Source organism: Columba livia, chromosome 1 (assembly GCF_036013475.1).
Source record: "Columba livia isolate bColLiv1 breed racing homer chromosome 1, bColLiv1.pat.W.v2, whole genome shotgun sequence".
NCBI lineage: Eukaryota > Metazoa > Chordata > Aves > Columbiformes > Columbidae > Columba > Columba livia.
In genome coordinates, this window is record NC_088602.1 from 211,594,123 (window position 1) to 211,614,575 (window position 20,453).

The window sequence follows — 20,453 nt, forward strand, 5'->3', positions numbered from 1 at the left end:
GCCCGGCTGAGGAGCCCAAGCAGCACCGCCGCCTCCACGTACCCGCTGGACCATCATCACCACCATCACCACCACCCCTCGTGCCACGGGACAGGACTCCACCGCCCCCGCCGCTCCGTGACCGAGCCGCCCCGGCTTTCACGGCACCTCCCACCGCGTCCTCGGCTGGAACAGACTCCTCCAAGCAAATGACTCAGGACCGAAGCCCCTGCGCTTCCATCAGACGCTCGTCTCGTGACTTTCCCGCCAACCAGCCTGCAGCGCCTGAATTTCCAGAGAAACAGCGCTTGCGGTGCCTTCTGTTTGTTCCAGCGCATCAAATGACAAACTGTCTGTATTCTCCGCAGCCTGAAGCCACCTGGGATTTTCCATGCCCAGAAGAAAGGGCTGGGATATGCCCATGGATGCGTGGATGCTTTTATGAAAATGTAGCAGCTTTTTCTTGGGCAAAACCATATCTGAAAAGGCCAAGGCCATAATTAAATAGAGATTACCACACCTATCTTGCAGAAGTCCACCTGCCTTCTGTACTGAGCCGGATAACCTTAGCACTAGACCCGTCACCACGCCTCAGAGCAGGTGGGACAGTAGCTGCACCCCCCCGAGTGGTGTTGTACAACACTCGGGACATTCCTGCCAAAAACCAGTTCTCTTGGTTTACTTTCCCGTGCTGTCCAGCAGGTGTGGTGGTGCAGCCCTCCTCTTCCTCTCCTCTCCTTTGGGTCCAGGAGCCACATCAGCCACGTCTGCACCCCGTCCGGGGCTGAAATGACCACCATGAACCCCAAAATTCAGCGGTGTCACTCTGCACTCTGCCGAGAACGGGATAATCCAGCATTAATGTCATTAATAAGCATGATATTGAGCATCAGTCTCCATAACGCTGATCCACAAGATGCCGTTTCAAATGGCTACTGGCTCCATGGTCCTGAATTCTGGCCTCGTAGTTCTCCCTCGGAGAAGTTAGTTGAGAAAGTCCCATAAATAAGCCCTGAGGCAGAGACCGCTGCAGAAGCGGCAGGAATGTCCCCTGTGCCAGCACCCCCAACGCTGTGCCGGAGCACACACCAGGGCTGGAGGTGGCCATGGCCACCAGGAGAAACACCCACACGCCAGGGGCTGTGGGGCATTGGAACAGGCTGCCCAGGGCAGTGCTGGAGTCACCAGCCCTGGAGGGCTGGACAGACGGACATGAGGTTCTCAGGACATGGGGCAGTGCTGGGGTGGGGAATGGTTGGACTCGATGGTCTTGAGGGGCTTTTCCAACCAAAATGATTCAATGACTGGGCCCCTCAGTTCCAGCAGGACAGGGAACTGCTGCAGAGAGTCCAGCGCAGCCACCAAGATGCTGGAGGGAGTGGAGCATCTCCCGTGTGAGGAAAGGCTGAGGGAGCTGGGGCTCTGGAGCTGGACAAGAGGACACTGAGGGGGGACTCATTGCTGGGGATCAATATGGAAAGGGGAGTGTCAGGAGGATGGAGCCAGGCTCTTCTGGTGACAACCAGGGACAGGACAAGGGGCAATGGGTGCAAACTGGAACACAGGAGGTTCCACTTAAATATGAGAAGAAACTTGTTGGGGTGAGGGTGGCAGAGCCTGGCCCAGGCTGCCCAGGGGGTTGTGGAGTCTCCTTCTGTGCAGACATTCCAACCCGCCTGGACACCTTCCTGTGTAACCTCATCTGGGTGTTCCTGCTCCATGGGGGATTGCACTGGATGAGCTTTCCAGGGCCCTTCACCCCCTGCCATCCTGATCCTGTGACAGCAGGGTCCCCCTGCCTGCAGGTGGCAGACAGCCCCACCGCAGCCCCCTCCCCAGCCGGTGCTGCAGGATCACAGCAGCTTAACCCCCTCCGCTGTCCCCACATGTCACACTGAACCGGGGCTGCAGGTTGGTACCGGGGCAGCTCTGGGGACCAGGCAGCTCGGGCAGCAGCTGCGGCTGCTCTGCAAACAGCTCCTTCTGAAGAAATGAGGCTAAACTGTACGCAAACCTTCAGTTCACACATGGGCCTTTGAAAAGACATGCAAGTTCCTGACATCTTCCAGGGAGAGGATTGCCAAAAGACGCAATGTTTTTAAAAGGTATTTCTGTAAAAGGCGAGTTGTCAAGATGAATGAAGGTTAAAAGAAGAGGATCGACATTCCCATCCTCTGCATTAATATGACCTCAGAGTGGCCTGGACTCAGAGGAGAAGACAAACCAGCGATGTAAAAGAAAGATGGCAAGGTTAAAACGGCAAGGATGCAGCTCATTATGTGCAACGAGCAGAGCAGCCTGCAAGCCCAGCCAGAAACCAGCCCAAACGGGGGAAGAGAACAGGATCGGGAACGCAGGGACCGGGTCAAGGGCTGAGAGAAGCCTGGAGAGCCTGCAGCCAAAGACACGAGCACAAGAAGTGTGACGTGCGGAAGCGGCAGCAGAAATCCCAGCGCAGGGTGCGGTGACAGGACAGACGGGTCCGGCCAGCGCGGCCGCGGCTTTACCAGCGTTTTCGAGGAAATCCTCATGGTTCCCCGTCCACAGAGACGCGATCGCCGTGCTGAGCTAAGGGAAGCAGCACCAGAATGGACTGGAAAATTAACAATGTGTGCAGCGACCAAAACCAGCCAGGGTTTATCCCAGAACTGAAGCAACAACACATGAAAGGTCTGCCTGATGCCTCAGGAGTGCTTTTTGTTGCCATCTCCTTTCCAAATAAATGCAATTACAAGTAAAGGTGTTCCTCTGACTCAAAACCACAGGACAACCCAGGAGATGACAGTGACAGATGAGCAGTGGCTGCGGAACACAGACCGACAGCTCATAGCATCGCTGGGGTTGAGGAGAACCCCAAGGTCATGGAGTCCAACCACAACCCACCCTGTCCCTGCCCCATGTCCTGAGAACCTCATGTCCGTCTGTCCAGCCCTCCAGGGCTGGTGACTCCAGCACTGCCCTGGGCAGCCTGTTCCAATGCCCCACAGCCCTTTGGGGAAGAAATTGTTCCCACATCCAACCTCAACCTCCCCTGGCGCAACTTGAGGCCGTTTCCTCTGCTCCTGGCGCTTGTTCCTGGGGAGCAGAGCCCGACCCCCCTGGCTCCAAGCTCCTTTCAGGCAGTTCAGAGATCAGAAGGTCTCCCCTCAGCTCCTGTTCTCCAGCTGAACCCCCCAGGTCCCTCAGCCGCTCCATCACACTTGTGCTCCAGCCCCTCACCAGCTCCGTTCCCTTCTCTCCACTCGCTCCAGCACCTCAAGGCCTTTCTTGGCGTGAGGGGCCCAGAACTGCCCCCAGGATTGGCGGTTTGGCCTCCCCAGGTCCCAGCACAGGGACGGTCCTGCTGCCCACACCAGTGCTCATCCGTTACCGCAGTTTTGGAGCAGCATTAACTGAGATGCTGCCAAGAGCCACCTGGTCCCAGCCCAGGGTCTGCAGGAGCTGCTCCTCCCCAGCTGCAGAGCCGAGACCCCGCGGACACCACGGCCGTGCCCCCGGGACAGAAGCTGTGCGCGTCTGCAGTGGGGTGAACTGCACCTCCAAAGGGCACGGGTCCCTGCGCCCCGCTCCCGCGTCATCTGCAGACAGGCTGCGACTCTGCAGACTAAAAAGCGCGGTTATCTGGGCAAGCGGCACATTTCTGAGACCTCTGCTTTGGGGAGGAGGATGCTGTTCAGAGATGAGATAAGCAGCCTGCCGAGTTTTCTGCTCCACTTCCTCCAGCTACCCACAACACAGAAACACGGCTCATGAACAGAGACAGAGCAGCTCCCTTCTCTTCCTCCCCAAAAAACTTCCTGCTGCATCATCCTGATCAAAAAGCATTCAGAAACATAAAAATAACGCGCAAGACGATCCAAATCGCAGCTACAAGGCGGCAGCAGCTGCCAAACGCGCAGACTGTTCCCTGCAAGCCGACACGTGGCACGTTTGAGCCACACCGCAAACAAAACAGGATTGGAAGCGGTGCACAGAAAGGCCCGTGCCCCGGGGACGCAGGGACCTGGCGCGGCTCCTCCTGCCCCGTCCCACCAGCACCCGCTGCCACGGCACCCAGCCCTCCCTGCATTCTCCCAGCTGCAAAACCGGGAGGGACAAGCAGGCTCTGGGAACCGCCGGCAGCGGCAGCGGGACCATCCCTGCCCCGAGGCGCCTGCGGGCTCCCGTGTCTGTTTGCCATAACACCAGTGTTGCGTGGTGCAAAGCTCTGCAGCCGCAGAGCGGCACAGACGAGCGGCCGGCCCGGAAAGCTCCGCGCCACCGTCACGGCCAGCGGTGCGCGGAACAGCTCCCCGGCTCAGCAGGGCCGTCCCCCGCTGCCCCGGCACCCCCGGGGACCGAACCAAAGGGGTTTTCAGGGTGAACTTCTCCCCGGGACACAGCCGGGCAGCCCCGGGGCACGTGGCTCATTCGGGCCAAGTCGCCTTTGCTCGTGTTTTCGGCACCCGCCAAACCGCAGCTGCTTCCCAAGCCTTGCAGCCAAGCGCCGGGAACGGGAGCGCCACGCTTGCTGCAAACAAAGGCTTCGCATTCCTGCTCACACCGAGATAAATGCGAGACGCAAAGAAACAAACCTGCAACATTCTCAGTGGCAGTAAACAACTACTAACAGTTAAAGAATCCGGTTACAACATCTGTCTTAGACTGATCTTCCCCCTCAGGTTCACCCACCTTCCCGAAACCATGACACAGGTGTGACACAGCCGCACGGGCACCAGCTGCCCTCTCGGTGACAGTCACAACAACACGGGTTTCTGGCAATTAAATGCAGCCGGTGACAGGAGAGTCTCCTCGCAAAGGCAGACAGGACTAGAGCAGAGCGTTAACGCTGTTGTGCCAATTGATCCTGCGCAGGTACTGCTCCAGGCCCAACGTGACTCATCCCACGTTGATAGAAAACACATTTATTCCCCCATGAAAAACAAGGATCACCCAAGATGAGGCAGAGAGAATTTTCCATCTCATCTGAAGCAACACCACGGGTTCACAAGGCGCGGAGGCGAGCCTGTGGAGAGCTCTACACCGAGATGCTTCTTGTGCCATATTTAGACCATTTCAAAGCATCATCCCACTCAGCGACCTTTGGGAAACGCAGCTGCCAACCTCACAAGACAACCACGGGCAGGGGCTCCGGCCGCCCCGGCACCGCGGGACGGGCTGCGGGGAGCGTGGACCCAACCCAGCGCCACAGCCACGGGGAAAACCGTGTAACCAGAGCGTGTGGTGGGAGGTGTGTGAGGAAGAGTGTGGGCAGCAGGTCAGGGAGGTTGTTCCTCCCCTCTGCTCTGCCCTGGGAGGCCCCATCTGCAGAACTGGGCCAGTGCTGGGCTCCCCAGTTCCAGAAGGACAAGGAGTCACGGCAGAGAGTCCAGGGAGGGACACGAAGGTGCTGAGGGGTCTGGAGCATCTTTGTGCCCAGGAAAGGCTGAGAGAGCTGGGGCTGCTGAGCGGAGAAGAGAAGCTGAGAGGGATGTGATCAATGGTCAATATGTCAGGGTGGTGTCAGATGGAGCAGACTCTGTTCAGTGGTGCCCAAGGCCAGGGTGAGGGGCACCGGGCACAGACTGAAACACAGGAGGCTCCATGTGAACATGAGCAGACACTTGTTTGCTGGGAGGTGCCAGAGCCTGGCCCAGGCTGCCCAGAGCGGGTGTGGAGTCTCCTTCTGTGAGCCATTGCACCCCCTGGGATCCTGTGTGATCTGCTCGGGGACCCTGCGTGAGCAGGTGGGGCTGGGACCTGCAGAGCTCCCGCAGCACTGACAGCTGGGGGGCTGTGAAACTGGAAGTGCTGAGACCTACCAGAGACAGCACCAACCCCAGCACCCTGTCCACATGTCCTGGCTGAGGGCCGCTCAAATCCCACGCTCCTGCCAAGCACTTGACTCCCTGGTGTTTGACGTGCAGCACACAGAGCTTCTCTTCCTGAGCAAAGGTTCAAAGAGAACGACATGAGCATTAACAGAGCATGTGGGATCAGGGGAGCTGCGGTTCCCGACCCCCGGTGTGACCGGGATGCTGTGGCGTGGGGCTGGTCCCTGCTGGGGTCAGGGTGGCCCCTGGACAGGCACCCACAGCCCGGCAGCAGCATTCCCTCACCACAAGCAGCCACGCAGCCGCACGGCAGATAAGGCAGCTTTGCACGTGGCGTTTACACGGGTTAATCACATCCCCTCCTTCCCAGGTGCCCTCTGCAAGTATTTATCCAGCAAGCGGAGCTCGCTGTTAGCAACCACCGGCAGCACTTCGGCGTACGGGGTTTTTTGCTAGATGCGCGCGTTGCAAGAACCAGTCTGAGTCAAAGCGATGAGTCACTTGGCCGGCTCTGCGCACAACCCAGCAAAGCGCATTTTTACTGCCCGTTCGAAGTGCTCCCACCCGCGAGAGCTGCACGGACAGTGTGCGGCACAGGGGCCAAAAATCACTGAGAACAGAGGTGGGACTCTGAGGAGGGGCTGTGAGAGCTCTGCTCGGCCCGGCCGGCTGAACCGCAGCTCCTCGGGCTTCCAGCGTCACCCACCAGCTCCTCGCAGGGGCTGCAGGGAAAGCCCGAGGGGCAGAGGAGCTGCGAGCAGCTCGGGGAGCGCAGCCCCATCGCGCCCGCGTCCTCCTCCCTCCCGCCACCTGCAAAGCTGCTTCAAAGGCTTCGCGGAAAGAGACACCCCGGGCGGGGAGGCAGCTTCCTCCACACCCACCCCTCCCTCCACACAAGCTCCAACCCAGAACCAACGCACCCGGAGCCCGGCCGGCTGAGGAGCAGCGAGGCGTTCAGAGGGTGAACAGGCAGCGCGACGCCCCGCGCACGAGCCCCACGGAACACCGCGGCCTTGCCAGCCCCCCAGGCTGCCCACCCTGCCAACAGCGGCGACCCCAGCCCGCACGAGAGCTGCCGGGGCTGGGGAGGGCCGGACGGCTGCGCTCGGGCACAGCCACAAACCGGAGCACATCATCAATGGCTTATTCAGAAATGCCAGCATTCTAAACCTCCTTTTTTTGCTTGTTTGTTTTCCAGATCCCCACGGGAGGGCCCATGGCTCGTTCGGTGCTCCCCAGAGAAAACGCTAAGATAAGCCCTTCATCAACGCTAACCGTGGTTTGGAATTGAGCTGTTCTGCACTCTGAGACAGAGAAAAACCTCTGGGATCCCGAGGCAAAAAGCAGCCAGCAGTCCTGGCTTTGCAAAGCCGTCCTTGTCGTTTGTCTGCACCCGTGCTGAGAGCCAAGAGACTTTAAAACACCCATTTACAGAGAATAATGTGAGCGATCATGACACAATATGACAAACTCTCACGTATGAAAAGACCCAGTTCTCGCTGCCGGGGCGCGTTTAGCTCCACACGTTGACCCTGAAACACGCAACCCCTCTCCCGAGCAGCCACGGCTGCAACCACAGTGGCCAGGACGCACTGATGGCCGGGCACAGGGGCGGCGGGGCCGGGCAGCTGCAGCTTCTCCCGGCGGCGTGGGTGCTCTGCTTTCCCGGACACGACCCCTCGCACACCTAGAGAAGCGGGAGAAGCGCTGGACACCGGCGCAGCCCTCGGTCGCGCCGGCTGCCCAGAGGGTCCCACGCTGAACCGCAATGACACCACTTTCAGAGCCACACAACACGTTTCTGGAAAGCTAAGGGTACTTTGCTTGTCTTTCCAGACGAGCAGAGGCGCTGCTCCAGCAGTCACGGTGACTCGGCAGCACCAGCCCGCAGGTGACGGGCAGGACAAGGCTCCGTACCAGGAGCAGGTGCCGACCGAGAACCACGGCAAGCCCCGCGGACACGCCGGGTTCCATCATCACAGCCCCAGCGAGACCCACACCGGCTCTGCCAAACCGCGCTTGTTCCAGCCACGCTCTCCCACTTTCAGTTTTGTTCCCGCAAAACTGCTGAGCTGCGTTAGCACCTTGTGAGGACAGGCTGAGAGCTGGGCCGTTCGGCTGGAGATGAGAGGGCTCCGGGGAGACCTTAGTGCGGCCTTTCCGGACTTAAAAGGGGCCATAAGAAAGATGGGGACAGACTTTTGAGCAGGGCCTGTTGTGACAGGACAAGGGGTGATGGTTTTAAACTACAGGAGGGAGATTCAAACTAGATGTAAAGAAGGAATTGTTGCCCTGAGGGTGGTGAGAGCCTGGCCCAGGTTCCCAGAGAGGTGGTGGATGAACCATCCCTGAGACATCCCAGGCCAGGCTGGACGGGGCTCTGAGCACCCTGAGCTGCTGAAGATGTCCCTGTCATGGCAGGGGACTGGGGGGGCTGGGACGGTCCCTTCAACACAAACTGTTCTACCATTCCACCTCTGCAGATGATGCAGAGCGTCCCAGCACCCCAGCAGATATTGCCCTTTCACTGTTCCCAGCCACAAACCCATCCCTGCCCAACCATTAACCAGACCGGCACGGGAACCCCTGGCAGCCGTGGGCAGAGCAGAGCCCCCTCCCCACTCACACACAGGGTCCCATCCAGCCCCATGCAGCCGAGCCCCCCGGGCCGCTGCGCTGTCCTGTCCCCCTGCAGCGCCAGCCCCGGTTGGGTTCCGGCTGGCAGGGAGGCGCCGGCACGGCACAGCCGCGGCACAGCGGCCTGCCGCCCAGCCACGGCTCTCACACCAACCCAACCTGTCAAGCAATTAGTCACCGGCAGAGGAGAGCGGCGTGCCCTGCCTCCAAACATTAGCTCAGCTCCCTGCAGGGAGGGGAACGCGAAAACAGGACAGAACAGAACATGGCGAGTAAGCGTTAACATATTGATCGCAAAAATCAAATAACCGATATGAATAGTCACAACCCTAGCGGAGGGATGCTCGGGGTGCTCAGCAGGGCCTGGCACGTCACTCGGACACACGTCTGGCTCCAAACCACCTGGCACACAGCCCAGGGCGCTCAGCACCCGCAGACTGGGGGGCGAACGGGTTTGCTTTAGCTGTCACTGGTGGATGGGGGTGCCCTGACCCCCGGGTACACGTGGCTCTGCAGTGGAAGGTCCCCAGGGTGTCCCGGACACCCCTCCCCACCCCATAGCTTTGCCACGCTGCAGGACAACAGCCACATGTCTTCTGTCGACCGCCCCAACAGAGGTGCCCAATTTTCCACCATGCCAGCAGCCAAAATCCCACCCGAGCTGTAAACAGTGGAGAGACCACGGCCAAGCAGCCCTGGCTGCAGAGCGACCCCCGCGGGCGCCGAGGCAGCGCCCAGGTCCCATCCATCCCCAGGGACGGGGAAGCGGCGGCCCCGCGGACCTCGAGCAGCTCTGCCCAGCCAAAATACAACCCAGGGCCATCCTGCAACCGCCACCTACGTCACTAATTGAAACCACTTTGCTGGGAGCAGAGCTAATGACACCGTGCCTTTGCCTCCTGCTTCGAGGGCTCTCGAAGCCGAGGCCAGCGGCTGAGGTCGGGCAGGCTCGGGCTGGATGCTGCACACGCTTTTACCAGGACAGGCGCTGCCGGACACGTGCCGCAGCTGGCGGCGGCTCTTTACGCTGCCACAACCTGCCCGTGGATCTCCGGTCGCAGCTGGATGTCTCGCCGAGGTCTGTAACAGCCTCAACACACGTGCGTTCAGCTCAGTTCTGCCGCGGGCATGCTACAGATGAGATTTTAAACATTTAAAGTCAGTCGAATGCGATTAATTACTTGTGAGGTCTTTCCTATCTAATGTCCCCCAGCAATCAACCACCTCAGAACACTGCCCATCTCCTCCAAACCAGTCTCAGACAACACCAGGAAGTCGTGTGGCATTTACGGTTCCCTTCTGAAACTCAGGTTTCCGAGTCTTAAGACAAGGAACACAAGACTAAAGCGCTCACCTGCTCCTAAGCCCCACCATACCCCACCAGTCACCCACCACTACAAACCAGCCCGGACTGATGCCGCAAACATCGGCTGCAGCCCCACGAGGGAGGCCGAGGAGAGCAAGGTGATGCAGAAGGAGATGCTCAGAGGTCCTGGAGAGGGAAAGACAACACAGCTAAAAGCATCACCCAGATGCTCCCGAGGGGCCACTACATCTGCTGCAGGGCCAGCAGCCCAGGGCAGCTCCCACAGGCGACTGCCGTTCCGTGCTACGCTGGGACACCAGGGACAGACACCCACAGCAATGGAAATAAAGCACCCCACCTTCCCCCGCCTTCTGCAGGGGAGCCCCGGCCTGCCGAGGAGCCAGAGAGACAGCGGATCAGCACCGGGATCTGCACCGAGCAGCGCAAATGCTCACATCCCAGTGAGCCAGCAGCCGCTCCGAGCGTTAACGGAGCTCTGGGGCCCGGCAGCCGCTGTGAACGTTAACGGAGCTCTGGGGCCCGGCAGCCGCTGTGAACGTTAACGGAGCTCTGGGGCCCGGCAGCCGCTGTGAACGTTAACGGAGCTCTGGGGCCCGGCAGCCGCTGTGAACGTTAACGGAGCTCTGGGGCCCGGCAGCCGCTGTGAACGTTAACGGAGCTCTGGGTCCCAGCAGCCGCTGTGAACGTTAACGGAGCTCTGGGGCTCAGCGGCCGGTGTGAACGTTAACGGAGCTCTGGGGCCCGGCAGCCGCTGTGAACGTTAACGGAGCTCTGGGTCCCAGCAGCCGCTGTGAACGTTAACGGAGCTCCGGGGCTCAGTGGCCACTCTGAGCGTTAACGGAGCTCTGGGGCTCAGTGGCCACTCTGAGCGTTAACGGAGCTCTGGGGCACGGTAGCCGGTGTGAACGTTAACGGAGCTCTGGGGCTCAGCGGCCGCTGTGAACGTTAACGGAGCTCTGGGGCTCAGCGGCCGCTGTGAACGTTAACGGAGCTCTGGGGCTCAGTGGCCACTCCAAACGTTAACGGAGCTCTGGAGCCCGGCAGCCGGTGTGAAGGTTAACGGAGCTCTGGGGCTCGGCAGCCACTCCAAACGTTAACGGAGCTCTGGGGCTCAGTGGCCGCTCTGAGCGTTAACGGAGCTCTGGGGCTCAGCGGCCATTCCAAACGTTAACGGAGCTCTGGGGCTCAGTGGCCACTCCAAATGTTAATGGAGCTCTGGAGCCCGGCAGCCGCTCCAAACGTTAACAGGACCCTCTTTCAGGCTCAGCACCCTCCCGTCAGGACCAGCCCCGCGGCTCCGCAGGCGCTGAGTGGAAAGGGATTCCCTGTCCTCGGCTCCCAGCGCAGTTACACAATTCCAGCCAACAGCTGCTTCCGTGAATGTGCGATTTGGGAACAGATGCTCTTGGTGGGCGCTCTGCAAGAAAGTCCTTACTTCAGGTGAACTTAATGCCATTTATAATGCTGACAAAGATCCTCTTGACCACAACCAGTGGAGCGCAAGAGGGCAGAAGAAAACACGCCAGAAAGAGCCCCAGACAAACCGAGCCCCACGACCAAGACAAGCAACCCCAGCAAGTGAAGACAGGAGCAGACGTGCGTGAGGACAGAGGGACGGGCTCTTTGGACAGACACACGGACGCACTGCAGCCCGTCCCGGGGCTGGGGCTGCGTGGGGGAGCCAGGCGCAGGGCAGCCCGGAGCGCACAACCCCCGGCCCCGCGGTGCCGGCCCCGCGGTGCCTGAGGGGGCCGGCCCGGGGGGGCAGCGGCTAAAACGCCAGAAACGGTAATTTGGCAGAGCCGCACACGGGCGCTTCTGGCTGCCGGTGACCGCGCACACGCCCGTGAGCCCGGGCCGGGGCGGCGGGAGCTGCGCGCACCCAGCGCCGGGGCTCCGGTCCCGGCCCGGCTGCGAGGGGCTGCCCGGGGGTCACCGGCCCGGGGGGGGCGGCCTGCCCGGGGCTGCCCGGGTCCCGAGCCGCCCCACGGGGCACGCAGGGAGCCCCGGCCGGCTGAAGGGGCTCCCGCGGCCGCCGCTGGGCCGCAGTCCCCGGTACCGGCCGCGGTCCCGCCCGCCGGCCCAGCCGGGCGCCCGCCACGTCGTGCAGGCGCGGCCCGTACCACGGCCCGGCCCCGAACCCCAGCCCGGCCTCGCACCCCGGCCCCGCACCCGGCCCGGCCCCGCACCCCGGCCCGGCCCCGCGTGGGCCCGTCCGTCCCCCCGCCCCGCGGCCCCACGCACGGCGCCGCCCGCGCCCCTCCCCCGCGGCGGGTGACAGCGGCCGCGCCCCCCGCGCCGCCACTCACCGCGCTTGCCGGGGTCGTAGCCCACCAGGACGAAGTAGTCGGCCAGGCGGGCCATGGCGGGGCGGCCCCGCTGCGCCGCGCTCACAGCCCCGCCGCGCCGCCCGCCCGCCCGCGCCGACCGCGCACCGCCGCCATCTTGGCCCCGAGCGCGGCCGGCCCGGCCCGCCCGCACTGCGCCTGCGCAGCCGCCGCCGCGGGGGGCGGGGCCCCGCTCCCCATTGGGCCGCCGGGAGGGGCGGGGCGGGGCGAGAGGGGGCGGGGCTGCGGAGCGGGGATCCCCGGGCGGGGCGGGTGTGCGGGGACTGGGGTGGGCGCGGACACGGGTGTGCGGGGATCCCCGGGTGGGCACGGACACGGGTGTGCGGGGATCCCCGGGTGGGCACGGACACGGGTGGGCACGGACACGGGTGTGCGGGGATCCCCGGGTGGGTACGGACACGGGTGTGCGGGGACCGGGGTGGGCACGGACACGGGTGTGCGGGGATCCCCGGGTGGGCACGGACACGGGTGTGCGGGATCCCCGGGTGGGCACGGACACGGGTGTGCGGGGATCCCCGGGTGGACACGGACACGGGTGGGCACGGACACGGGTGTGCGGGGATCCCCGGGTGGGTACGGACACGGGTGTGCGGGGACCGGGGTGGGCACGGACACGGGTGTGCGGGGATCCCCGGGTGGGCACGGACACGGGTGTGCGGAGATCCCCGGGTGGGCACGGACACGGGTGAGCACGGACACGGGTGTGCGAGATCCCCGATTGTGCACGGCCACGGGTGTGCGGGGATCCGCAGGTGGGCACGGACACGGGTGGGCACGGACACGGGTGTGCGGGATCTCGGGACACCGAACCCCCCGGGTGTGCACGGACATGCCTGTGCGTGGATCCCTGGCACACACCGATTCCCAGGTGTGCACGGGCACGGGTGTGCGGGATCCCCGGGTGGGCACAGACACGGGTGTGCGGGGATCCCTGAGACACATCAACCTCCGGGTGGCCACGGACACGCGTGTGTGGGATTCCCCGGACATACCGACACCCGGGTGTGCACGGACATGGGCTTGTGGGATCCCCGGGACACACTGACCCCGGGTGTGCACGGGCACGGGTGTGCGGGGATCCCCAGTGTGCACGAATCCCCCCGGGTGTGCATTAACACGCGTGTGCAGGGACCTCCCCGGCATGTACAGACCCCCCAGCTGTGCTCTGACATGCACGTGTGGGGTCCCTCCGGTGTGCACAGACCACTCGGGTGGACACTGTCACAGGTGTGCAGGGACCTCCGGTGGGCACTGACCCCTCGGGTGGGCACTGACACGCGTGTGTGGGGACGCCCGGTATGCACGCCCCCCACAGTGTGCGCGGTTCCCCCGGTGCACATGCCCCCCCCGGTGTGCACAGCCCCGGTGCACACACAGCCCTCGGGTGTGCAAGCCCCCCCAGGCGCACACGCACCCCACGCTTGGCACAGCCCCCTCCGCTGGGCACAGCCCCATGGGGAGCGCAGCCCCCAGCGTGCCTGGGTGCGCATGGCCCCCCCAAGGTGTGCCTGGCCCCCTCGTATGCACCGCCCCCACTGGTGTGCACCCCCCCGGCAGGATGGGATCCTGGGGTGCAGTGACCCTGTCCCTCACAGCCGCCCGTGGGGCTGGGACACGTGTGGGGGTCCGTGCAGGCCCCGTCCCGTGGGGTTCGAGGCTCCATCGGGATGCAGTGCCGGGCCCACACCGGCCAGGATCGGGCCCTCGGGGGCCGGTATCAGCCCCGCAGCCGTGCGGGCAGCGCGTGGCCGGCAGCTGGGCCCCGGTGCTGGTCCCTCCACGGTTCTCAGTCCGTCATGGCCATCCCTGGCCCCGGCAGATCCCACAGGCACCAGGGCCCATGTCCTTTTGCAGCTGCCCCGACACACAGTCACCTGCAGGGACAGGGACAGGGGGACACAGCATGCCAGAGGTGCCAGCGTGCCCCGGCACAGCCCCACGGTGCCACCTGCCCCACAGCCAAAGCACTCGCCAAAGCGGCAGCCCCTACCTGCAGGGTGACCGTCCCGTCCTGTCCTGTTCCATGGCAGCAGCCACCACCATGCCCTGGGGTGCCGGGCTGTGTGGCCGGGGGGCCCGGAGCAGGACCCGCCGCACGGCTGCCCATGGCCGTGACCGTCCCGTGGTGAGCGGGGTCAGCGGACACATGCCGCAGCACGGCCGCTGCCAGAGCGGGGGATGATTCATCCAGGTAAATCCCCGTTCCCACTCCCACACGGGAGCAGGACGTGGGGTGCGTGCGGGATGGGGGGGCAGCTCGGCACCACGCGGCCTTGGCCCCTGTGCCGGGCACACACTGCCCATGGGCAGGAGCACATCAGCCCTGCCTGCAGGCAGCTGCCAGCCCCAGAGCCCGGCTGTGCCAAACCTGGTGGGTGGCAGCAGCCACAGGAGCTCCCCCGGGGGTCCCCTGGCCCCCTGGCTGGACACCAGCAGCAGCGGCAGGGCACGGGGAGCACCCGAGGGCAGAGGGGACCGAAGCAGCACAGGGCAGGGGGGAGCAGGGAGGTGGGAAACTGCCCCGCTGCTCCCTTTGGGCAGGGGGTGCCGGGGCTCGGCCGGATCCTGCGGGACCCTATGGGCAGGGGGTGCTGGGTGGGTTGGACAGATTTTGGCAGGTGGTCTCTCCCCCTCCCCGGTGTCCCCGGGGTCCCCCTGGGCTGGGAGGGGTGTGCGGGGTGGAAAGCACACCCAGCCCCAGCAGCCCCCATGGAGCGGGGTCCCCTCCACAGCCCCCATACCCGGATGGCACGAGCATGATGCAACCCTGCCCGGCCCTTGCACCTCCTGCACCCCGGCGCCACCGGCCACCGCGTGCCGGGGCATGTGCAGCTCCGTGCCACAGGCCAGGCCCCCGCCTGCCTGCCCTGCTCACCGCGGGGGGGTCCCGCCGGAGCCCCACTGCCAGGACAGGCATTCCCAGTGCCCCCACCGCTCCCCCAGCATTTGCACCGTGCTGTGACAAGTGATGCTGGTCACACCACGGGGGGCAGTGGGTGGTGACACCCACCACAAGGGCAAATCAAGATGAACACTGGTTTATAATGGGGGTTTCTGTGATTTCCTCCCCTTCCCCACGGGTTCCCTGTCAGCTTTGCTGTCCGGTGTCACCAGTTCGCCATTGCTCCCTGGCACAACATGAGGGCAGAGACAGCCAGGCACCCCAGTCCTGGCACAGGGCTGTGAGCCCCAAGCCCAAGGTTTTGGGGGACCCCCAGGTGCCAGCCTGGTGTGGGGTGCTGCCTGCCCTGAGCTGTGCCATGATGGGAACGGTTCCCCCACACTGGGACAGCACCATGCTGCTGCACGGACCCCACCCCGGGACAGGGCCACGGTCCCACAGCATGAGGACAGGGGGGTATCACGATGCCGGGGCAGTGGGTGCCCCATGGCACCAAAATCGCAGGTGTCCCCGTGCCACCCAGCTCAGTACACCCATGCTGTGGGTCGTGCTGGTGTTGCTCAGCCCTTGGCCTCTTTCCAGGGCTTGCGCTGGATCTCCCAGCTCCAGGGCTCCAACACCGCCGTGCTCACGGTGGCCTCCCGGTGATCCACAGGGTCGGCTGTGGGTCTGGCACCAGGGTGACCATCCCCTGTCCCTGCATCCCTGCATCCCTATGTCCCCACGCGGAAGGCAAGGTGTCACCATGGGCAAATCCTCCTGCCCCTGCCGGCTCTGCCGGGGCTGCGGGGCCGGTGGGCACCTGGTGCTGCAGCCACAGCCGGATCCCAGCCCAGACCCAGCCCAGGGCAGCGAGGTCACCCCTGCAGCAGCCGCCACACAAGGAGGGGACACAGGTCAGGCCAGACCTGACAGGGATGAGGTACAATCCTGTGGGACAGTGACATGGGGTCAGGGGATGTGCCAAGGTGGCTGTCTTGCCGCTGGCAACGTGGCAACCTGGGGACTGTCCTGGAGACAGGCAGCAGGAAGCTCCCTGCAGAGGGTGACAGCAGGGACATGGGGCCAGAGCGGTGCCAGAGGGTGGGGACGGGGAAACCAGACTGAGCTGCCGTGGCAGCACCAGAGGGTGAGATGTGTGTGGGGTGCGGCAGGGTGAAGGGGCTGTCTGAGGCAGCCCCAGCAACAGCCACAGCCCTAGCTCCCTGCCCGTGGTGTCCCCAGAGATGGCCACAGCCCCTGGTCCCTGCCTGCAGTGTCCCAAGGGATGGCCACAGCCCCAGGTCCCCGGGGCAGGGCCAGACCCACAGCTCCCCACCTCGACACCCCAAGCCACCCGCATTTGATCAGATCCTGCAGTAGGGCACACTCAGCTGCGGGACCACTGTGGTGTGGGTGATGCCAGACCTGTGCCCCGCCACCATGCTGTGTGTCCCCAGCCCCGCTGCACCCATGAGTGCCTCATTGCCATGGGCTCCCTGTGGTCCCATGGCCACTGCTGCTGGAGGGAGTCCCAGCCCCACCTGGAGCAGGTGACAGAGGTTGTGCTGTGGTCCCCATCCCTGTGGTGGAGGGCAGGGGGTCCCAGGCTGCACACCTGCCTGGGGATCTGGGTCCCAGAACTGTCCCCCACAGCCCCCCACAGGGAACCACATAGCCAGGAGCAGGGCAGGGAGGGGATGAATCTGTCCACAGCCCCCAGCAACCTGCTGCTCACAGCCTTGGCCAGAGCCTGCGCCCACATCCCCGAGCCCACGCACAGTGGGACCCTCCAGCACCCAGGCGAGCATCCCACCACTCCCTGCCCCGCATCCCATGGCCGGCTCTTGTCTCACCAACAGTGCTTTGTGCCCCTCTCCCTGCTGTCCCCAGGGTTGGTCCCTTCTGTGGGAAAAACGGAGAATGCTGGGGACCCTGGGGATGCTGGGGAAATGTAGGATGCTGGGGATACTGGGGATATTGGTGATGCTGGGGACGCTGGGTATGGTGGGGATGCTGGGGACCCTAGGGATGCTCCGCCGCCGTTTTCCTGCCGCAGAGCTGATCCGGGGCCCGCACCGTGTACGAGCAGCGTCCCCCCAGCACCCCTCGCAGACCCCAGCAGGGATCCAGCCTGACGGCCTCGCCCGCCCCCAGCACCCCGCGCTCCTCCGGCCGCCCCCCGCGCCCCGGGCAGCCCGCGGACCCCCGCACGCCCTTCGAACCCTGCGGCCCCGGCTCGGTGAGCAGCGGTGAGCAGTGGGGCAGGGAGGCTCTGGCACAAGCGGGGGGCTCTGCCCTGCACCCCCTTGTCAGCTGCCAGCTCACAAACCCTTCGTTTGGGTTTAACCCCCGCGGGAAGAGCGGGGCGGTGGCGGGCTTAGATGTCCGGGTGCCCCGGTTCTGCCGTTCCCAGCCCCGAGCGGAGGGGGAGCCAGGCCGGGGGAGCTGCGGCTGCTGTCCGGGGCGGGACACAGGTGATAGGGCACCCGCTGTGCCGCCCAGGCAGCGGGAAAGCAGCCCCGCGTGTCCCTGTCCGTGCCGGGCACGGAGCGCTCTGGAAACGCTGAGGGGGCACAGCAGCCGCGGGTACCTCGGGGCCGGGCACCCCCCGCGCCCTCGGGGGGCTCAGCATCTCCCCAGCCCCATTGCGGGGGGACTGATGGGCCGGGGATCCCGGCCATGCTCGGCCCCGCAGCCCCCGGAGTGCGGTTGCAGGCAGAGGCGGGCAGGGCGCAGGCAGCGGAGCAGGCAGGGCGGTGGGAACGGAGCCGGGAGCGGGGCAGCGATGCTGCGGACGGTGACACGAGCTTTCGGGGTGCTCGGGGGCGTTCGGCTCTGTGGGCGGGTACAGCCCTCACCCCGGGGCATCTCTGTCTGCGCCGGGCCATGCGGCCGGGTTTCGGGGAGGCGTTCGCCGGGCCCCTCCCCGGCAGAGCCGCTGGCGGGTGGCCATGGGGCTGCTGGGGAGAACTCTCCAAATTCCCTGCTCGGCGGGAGATTCCCCGGCGGCCCCCGCAGCGCATCCCCCCGCGCCCGCACAGCTCCGCTCCGCTGCCTCTCGTGGGGGCTCAGCCACCTTGAAGGGGGGGCGGTGTGATGGGGAGTTCGCCATGGTGGGGGGCTCTGCTGTGGGGAGGGGGAGGCCGTGACGTGGGGGGAACGCAGCACCCAGGTGGGGACCAGGAGGAGACCCGCGTGAATCGGCGCCCGGGCGGCGTGGCCGGGGCAGGTGCTGCCCGTTCGCGCACCCTTCGCTCCCGGCCCGTCAGCTGCTGGAAAAGCGTTTACCCTCCTGCTCCCCCGAAACCCTGCTCCCCCGCGTCACGCGTGGCCGTGGCCCGGGAACGGGCTCTGCGGCTCAGACCTCCCACCCCGGGCAGCCCCCATCGCTCCACGCTCCGCCAGCCCCCAAAGAATGCTGCTGCCCTCAAGAACTGGGGGTGCCCACGGGACACGGCCGTGAGGGCCCCAGGGGGACTTGGGAACGGGTTACCGGCCCCTCAGCGTGCGGCCCTTGCCCGGGGAGCGCTGGGCAGGGACCTCGCTCTGCCTCTCCCCCCACCCCTCCCGGGGATGCCCGTGGGCCGTGCCGGGGGCGCAGCGCACCCCGCTCCTTTTCCTTTTCCCCGTCCCGCTTTTTGGCCGGCGGGAGAGCGGAGCGGGGCTGCAGCCGCTGCTCTCAGCCCCCACCCTCCCCCGGGGCCTCAGCCAGGAGGCAATTAAGCTAATTGAAACGTAGCAATTGATTCCCACGGCTGGAAGCCAGACTGCCCCTTAGGAGCAGAGGGAGAGGGCGAGCGCTGCCTGTCCCCAGCATTGCCGGGGTGGCGGCAGCTCCCGGTGCGGGTCGGCGGTGGCGCGGCCCCGGACGCCCGGTTGCCGCCGCGGCGGTGGGCGCTGCCGGGATGGCTGCGGGCGGTGGAGCAGGACCCGGGGGCTTTCCCGGCGCCCAGCAGCGGTGATTCCCGAGCAGGGCAAGGATCCCGGTTCCGCCCTTGCTGCAGGACCGCGGGGGCTCAGCCTGGGCAGGGGCTGGTGGAGAGACCCTCTGCTGCTGCTTCTCTGCTCTGCATCAGCGCCTGAAACTGCAGAACCGAGACTGCCGGGGGTCCCAGCTGAGCCCCGGCCTCCCGTTCCTGTCCTGCCTGTGTAGGGAGGGGTGATGGGCCAGCGAGGGCTGCTCCCCCCTCAGAACCTGCGTTAAACAAACGCTAATTAGGCAGAGCCCCCTCCTGCCACACAGGCTTGTGCCGGTGCTGCTGACTCCGGTGACCCGGGTTTGTCCCCAGGGTGGCACTGGCTGCCACTGCGCTGGATGGGGACCCACACAGGGTCCCGGGCAGGCCTGGGGGTGAGCCCCAGCCCGGACCCCGGCACGGCACAGCACGGCAATGGCTGAGTGCCGGCACCGTGACGGAGCCGTGCCAGGACTCAGCCCCGGGGACCGCAGGGTGACATCCCACCGGGGAGCGGCCCACGGGGGTGCCACGGTGGCCATGAGCTCTGGGCAGGGGTTCGGTGCATTGCTCCCAATGGCAACATGTGCCGTGCCAGGGCCACGCCAAGTGCTCAGCCCCGTGTGCCCTTGCCCGCGGCTCTGCCGTGTTGTTTTCATGCCGGGTTTCTCTCTTGCTGGGATAATCCAGCAACAAACAAGCGGAAGAGCCCGACACGCCGCAGAAATTCCCCCCGGGACATGCGTGGGGAAGCGGGGGCCACAGTGCTGGGGAAAGGCTGTGCCGCTTCGGGCCAAGACTGGACCCGCAGCCCCGCTCAGGGGGGCTGTCCCTGCCGCCCCCCACCCCGTCCCAGTCACCCCACGATCAGGTGCTGCCGCAAATCCCCCTGCACGAGAACTGGGTGTTTGAAGCCTTTGTGTCCTGATAATGCGGAAGAATCCCAGCGATTTGGAGCATGCGGAGGCCCCCGGCCCCTCGGCCTGGGGAGGCTGCAGTGGGGGGAGCAGCAGGGGAGGAGGTGCGGGCACCCCCGCCCTGGTGCCTGGACCCCATCCCGGACGTGCTGGGGTGGTGGGGGCTCCTTGCCCTGTCCCAGCAGCATGGGCACCGGGGACCCCATCCCAGAGCAGGAGGCGGGAACCCAGAGAGGGCGACTGGTGGGGACCCCTCCCCTGCTGAGCTCTGGCTGCCCGGCTCGGGGAGCAGCGCCCCAGGAGCCCCCAGCAGTGGCTCCGCACCGCCCCGGTTCCAGCGAGCCGCTTCCTCGCAGGGGAGCGCCAGGTCTGGTGTGAGCTCTGCGGATCGCATTCCTTAATTGTTTTAGAAGGCCCCATGTGATATTTAAAAACATTAACCTGACTTAGCCCCGGGAGAAGGTGCGAGCAGACACACGTCCCGGCGAGCAGCTCCAGCCCCGCCGGCTGCAGCGCCGGGGGCTGTCAGGGTGCTGCCCCCCAGGGGATAGGGCTCCCAGCCATCATGGGGCTGGAGGGGCTGGCTGAACGG

General features: G+C 65.1%; 1 protein-coding gene across 11 annotated transcripts in view; it reads right to left on the reverse strand.

Moving 5' to 3' along the window:
* Window positions 1-12,242, reverse strand: part of SBF1 (SET binding factor 1) — an 84,498-nt gene extending 72,256 nt beyond the window's left edge. For all 11 annotated transcript variants that reach the window (XM_065049416.1, XM_065049417.1, XM_065049412.1 and 8 more), the window contains exon 1: window positions 12,066-12,242. In XM_065049416.1, coding sequence (XP_064905488.1) covers window positions 12,066-12,120 — 55 coding nt within the window. In that variant the 5' untranslated portion in view covers window positions 12,121-12,242. The remainder of the gene's footprint in view (window positions 1-12,065) is intronic.
* Window positions 12,243-20,453: the final 8,211 nt, after the last annotated feature.